At 45.6% G+C, this 4174-nt stretch overlaps 1 protein-coding gene across 2 annotated transcripts in view; it reads right to left on the bottom strand.

Annotated features, from left to right (window-relative positions):
• Nucleotides 1–4174, bottom strand: part of Dhrs1 (dehydrogenase/reductase 1) — a 9815-nt gene that overhangs the window by 3408 nt on the left and 2233 nt on the right. For both annotated transcript variants that reach the window (XM_013354930.2, XM_005370425.2), the window contains exons 3-4: nucleotides 2059–2202; nucleotides 1817–1896 (exon numbers count right to left, since the gene is read on the bottom strand). In XM_013354930.2, the coding sequence (XP_013210384.1) occupies nucleotides 1817–1896; nucleotides 2059–2202 (224 nt within the window). The remainder of the gene's footprint in view (nucleotides 1–1816; nucleotides 1897–2058; nucleotides 2203–4174) is intronic.

The following is a 4174-nucleotide window of genomic DNA, read 5'->3' as shown; positions in this document are numbered from 1 at the left end:
TTACACACTGCTGGTGATGACGTGGGCAGAGGGGAACCCTTACACACTGCTGGTGATGACATGGGCAGAGGGGAACCCTTACACACTGCTGGTGAGAATGTGACTGTGCTGTAACTGTGGAAGCCAGTGTGGGGACTTCTCACAAAAGGAAAATAGACTGTGGCCCAGCTATCCCACATGTGGGTAGGAGTCTAGGCCAACAAACCACAGAGATATTTGCATTTCTAGAGCTGACTTATTCACAATAGTCTGGAAATGGAACCAACACAGACATCCATCAACTAATGAGTGGATAAAAAATGTGGTACATATACGGAATTGAATTTTGTACAGCTGCAAAGAAAAATGAAACCATGACATTTGCAGGAAAATGGATACAAGTGGAAAACATATAATTATTATTATTGTTACTAATTTTGAGACAGGGTCTCTCTGTATAGCCCTGGGGGTCCTGATACTCATAGGAGATTAGGCTGGCCTCAAACTCACAGATCTGCCTGTCTCTGCCTCCTGAATGCTGAGATTAAAGGTGTGCGCCACCACTTTGTGCACTGGAAACCATATTAAACAAAACAAGCCAGACTCAGAAACACAGATACCATGTTATCTCTCATATTTGGGTTCTAGGTCTAAAATTACATGTGTGTATATATGAGTCCACACATGTGCATACATGTGTATTTATAGGTATAAGGAGAACTGTACAGGGAAGAAGAGGCCTGAGGAGGTGCCAAATAGAGAGGGAAACAGAAAACAGTAGGACTAACTGGGGAAGAGAGAGAACCGACTGGAGAGGGCAGCAGGGATGAGAGGAATGAGAACCAAGCACAATATACATATGCCCGAAGAGATAAGACCTGACATGCACATATACACCCCACACTGTAGCACTATGAAAAGCCGTTATGTCCGGTTTAAAGCAATAGAGTGAAGCCTTTGTGTCTGGCTTGGAGTGAAATGTTTCAGCCAAGCTTTGCTATGTTTGGGTTGATCAGTAGAGGCTGAGAAATTGTTTTGAGACTGTTTAAACCTTGAAGAGTTGTTTCTCTGGAGTCTGTACTTGGTGCTATGTAGGAGCTTGACCTCGGTCTGAACAGAGTACTGGCAGACTTGGAATTCTTACTTTTGATTATGGCTTGCCACAGTCAAAAGGGACTGAGATTTGTGTGGGCTGTCTGCTCTCATGGGCAGCAAGAACGAGATGACTTTGATAGTTGGAACCTTTCCCAGCTCCAATTAACCTTGTATATGTTTGAATAAAGTAACTGGAACAAGCTAGCTGGGTGTCATCCTTTTCCAAGAAGGCTGCACCCCTCTGTTCTTTTGGAAAATGAAGGCTTAGCATCTCGGTAAGCTTCTCTCTCTACTGCGGCACCTACAACTTAACATCAAACAATACTGTATTAACTAACTAGTCCATCCATTTAGTCAATTTGAACCTTTTAACCATTTCTAAAACCACAGCCTACGGAATACGCGCAACACTGAGAGAATACTCCCTTCTGGAACTTGTACTTGGGTGGGCAAAGACTGAGGGAGGAGCAAGGTTGAGATCTTGTTTGAAAACTGAATTGGGTGGTGGTGGCCCACGCCTTTAATCCCAGCACTTGGGAGGCAGAGGCAGTCAGAGCACTTTGAGGTCAAGGCCAGACAGGTCTACAAAGTGAGTTTTGGGACAGCCAGAATTATTATACAGGGAAACCCTGTCTCTAAAAAACAAAAAAACCCAACCAACCAAACAAACAAATAATCAAAGACCCTGGGTCTGGGGCAACCTAAAGGGGAGGAACCTTGGTTCTGGGAGTGAAGCACACACCTGAGCCCAACATTGTTTATATCATCCCAGAGGGAGGCAGGTGTTTCCCAGAACGGCTTGTTGAGGGTGTTCAGGATAGCCTAGAAGAAAGACAGGAAGTCAGGGAGGGTGACTCTCGGCCATCTGAAGGCAGGAGGTTACAAAGGGCTGGATAGTGGGACAACAAATGGAGGTCTTCACTGAAGGCAGGGTGGGTTTGGGGGAGGTCTGGGGTGTCGAGTTGTTTCAGGTTCCAAAGATACCTGGACACCAGCATAGGCATTATTGACCAGCACATCTAGCCGCCCCTCCTGCTCCTGATCAACTTGCTCGAACAGGCTTTTCACTTCACTCTCCTGGCTTGAATCACACACCACCGGCACACACCGGCCCCCGAGGGACTGTGCCTGGAGAGGAACAGGGAGTATGAGCTCAGAGCAGTGTCATTTCCCTAACTGAAGCGAGTTTAGGAACTGAGAAGGTAAACACAGCACTCGGCCAACAGCTGGGAAAACGTGGCGTGCAATGGCGCCCCCTGGTGTCCGTTTTAAAAATTTCTCCACAGTAGGACCTCCTGCAAAAGAGCCAGGTAGATGGGACCTTGGATTTCATATGCAGGACCTTGGTAAATCCTTTGCCACTCCAGGGTAAGACAAGGTATGACACCCACTCTCAGAAACAAGTAACTATTCTCTTTTTTCCTTTCCAATACTCATGCCCCTCTTTTTACTACTCCCTCGGAATTCTTACCCAGCCAATGCTCTGACTTGGTAACTGAAAATCAAAGCTATCAGGCATAAACTATTGCTACTTCCTGTTCTACCTAACCTTCCAAAAGAGTTCCCCCACCAACTTTAGAGGCCGAAGAGCACCTGCTCTCCAAAGCAAGCTCAGGGTCCTACCCTACCACTTCTTTGCTCAAACTGCAGCAAGTCTTAATGCTCCTTTGACCTCCAGTCTTTCTTCCTTAAGTCAATCCCTCATAATCCAGTCAGTATGAACTAGCTAAAGCACACGCATTTAAAAAATCTTCTAACTGGACCACTAATCAAACAATGAAAGCCTAGAAGTTTTTTTGATGGGGTCTTACTACACAGCCCAAGCTGGCCTCAAACTCCCAGTCCTCACACAACTTCTCCAGTGCTGGGTGCTAGACATGTACATCATACTGGCTGTGCGTGCATGCGTGGTCTCACTGTGTAGCTCTGGCTGGTTTGGAATTCACTATGAGACCTTGAACTCATAGAGAGACTTCTGCCTCTGGCTCCAGAGTGCTGGGAGTGTCGACCAGGGTGCCCTTCAAACTCAGAGATCTCTTGAGTGCTGGGATTAAAGGCGTGCGCCACCATCGCCCGGCTGAGATCTTGTCTTTTTATACTTTCTACTTCCCATGTAGATTAGATCCATGTAAGTCTCTCTTAGTGTTGTATTGTTGTCTAAGTTCTCCGGGATTGTGGTTTGTAGGCTGGCTTTCTTTGCTTTATGTTTTAAAACCACCTATGAGTGAGTACATGTGATAATTGTCTTTCTGTGTCTGGGTTAGCTCACTCGAAATGATGTTTTCTAGTTCCATCTATTTTCCTGCAAAATTCAAGCTGTCATTTTTTTTTCTGCCGTGTAGTGCTCCATTGTGTAAATGTACCACATTTTTCTAAACCATTCTTCGATCAAGAAACATTTAGGTTGTTTCCAGGTTCTGGCTATGACAAACAAAGCTGCTATGAACATGGCTGAGCACATGTCCTTGTGGCACAATTGAGCATCCTTTGGATATATACCCAAAAGTAGTATTATTGGGTCTTGAGGAAGGTTGTTTCCTAATTTTCTGAGAAATCGCCACACTGACATCCAAAGGAGTTGTACCAGCTTGCATTCCCACCAGCAATGCAGGAGTGTTCCCTTTTCCTCACAACCTCTCCAGCATAAGTTGTCATCAGTGTTTTTGATCTTGGCCATTCTTAAAGGTGTAAGATGGAATCTCAGAGTTGTTTTGATTTAATAATGCCTTCTCTTAAGCTACATGTGGGGGCACACACCTTTCATCCCAGCATTCAAGAGATCTCTGAGTTTGAGGGTACCCTGGTCGACACAGCAAGTTCCAGGTAAGCCTGTCTAAAGACCTAACTACCTTTATCATTTAGATGCCCCTCCAGTGCCCCTAGAGCAAACATTCTGTGCACATGTACATTGAAATGACTGGTTTCTAAATCTGAGTTCCTGTTAGACTCCTATCTTGTAATAGTAAAAATTGTGTTTGAGGGGTTGGAGAGGTGGCTCAGTCGATAAGAGCACTGGCTGCAGCCGGGCGGTGGTGGCGCACGCCTTTAATCCCAGCACTCGGGAGGCAGAGACAGGTGGATCTCTGTGAGTTCGAGACCA

The sequence above is a fragment of the Microtus ochrogaster genome, unplaced genomic scaffold, assembly GCF_000317375.1.
Source record: "Microtus ochrogaster isolate Prairie Vole_2 unplaced genomic scaffold, MicOch1.0 UNK80, whole genome shotgun sequence".
NCBI lineage: Eukaryota > Metazoa > Chordata > Mammalia > Rodentia > Cricetidae > Microtus > Microtus ochrogaster.
The sequence above is the reverse complement of the archived record's forward strand: the minus strand, read 5'-3'. Positions and strand labels throughout refer to the sequence as shown.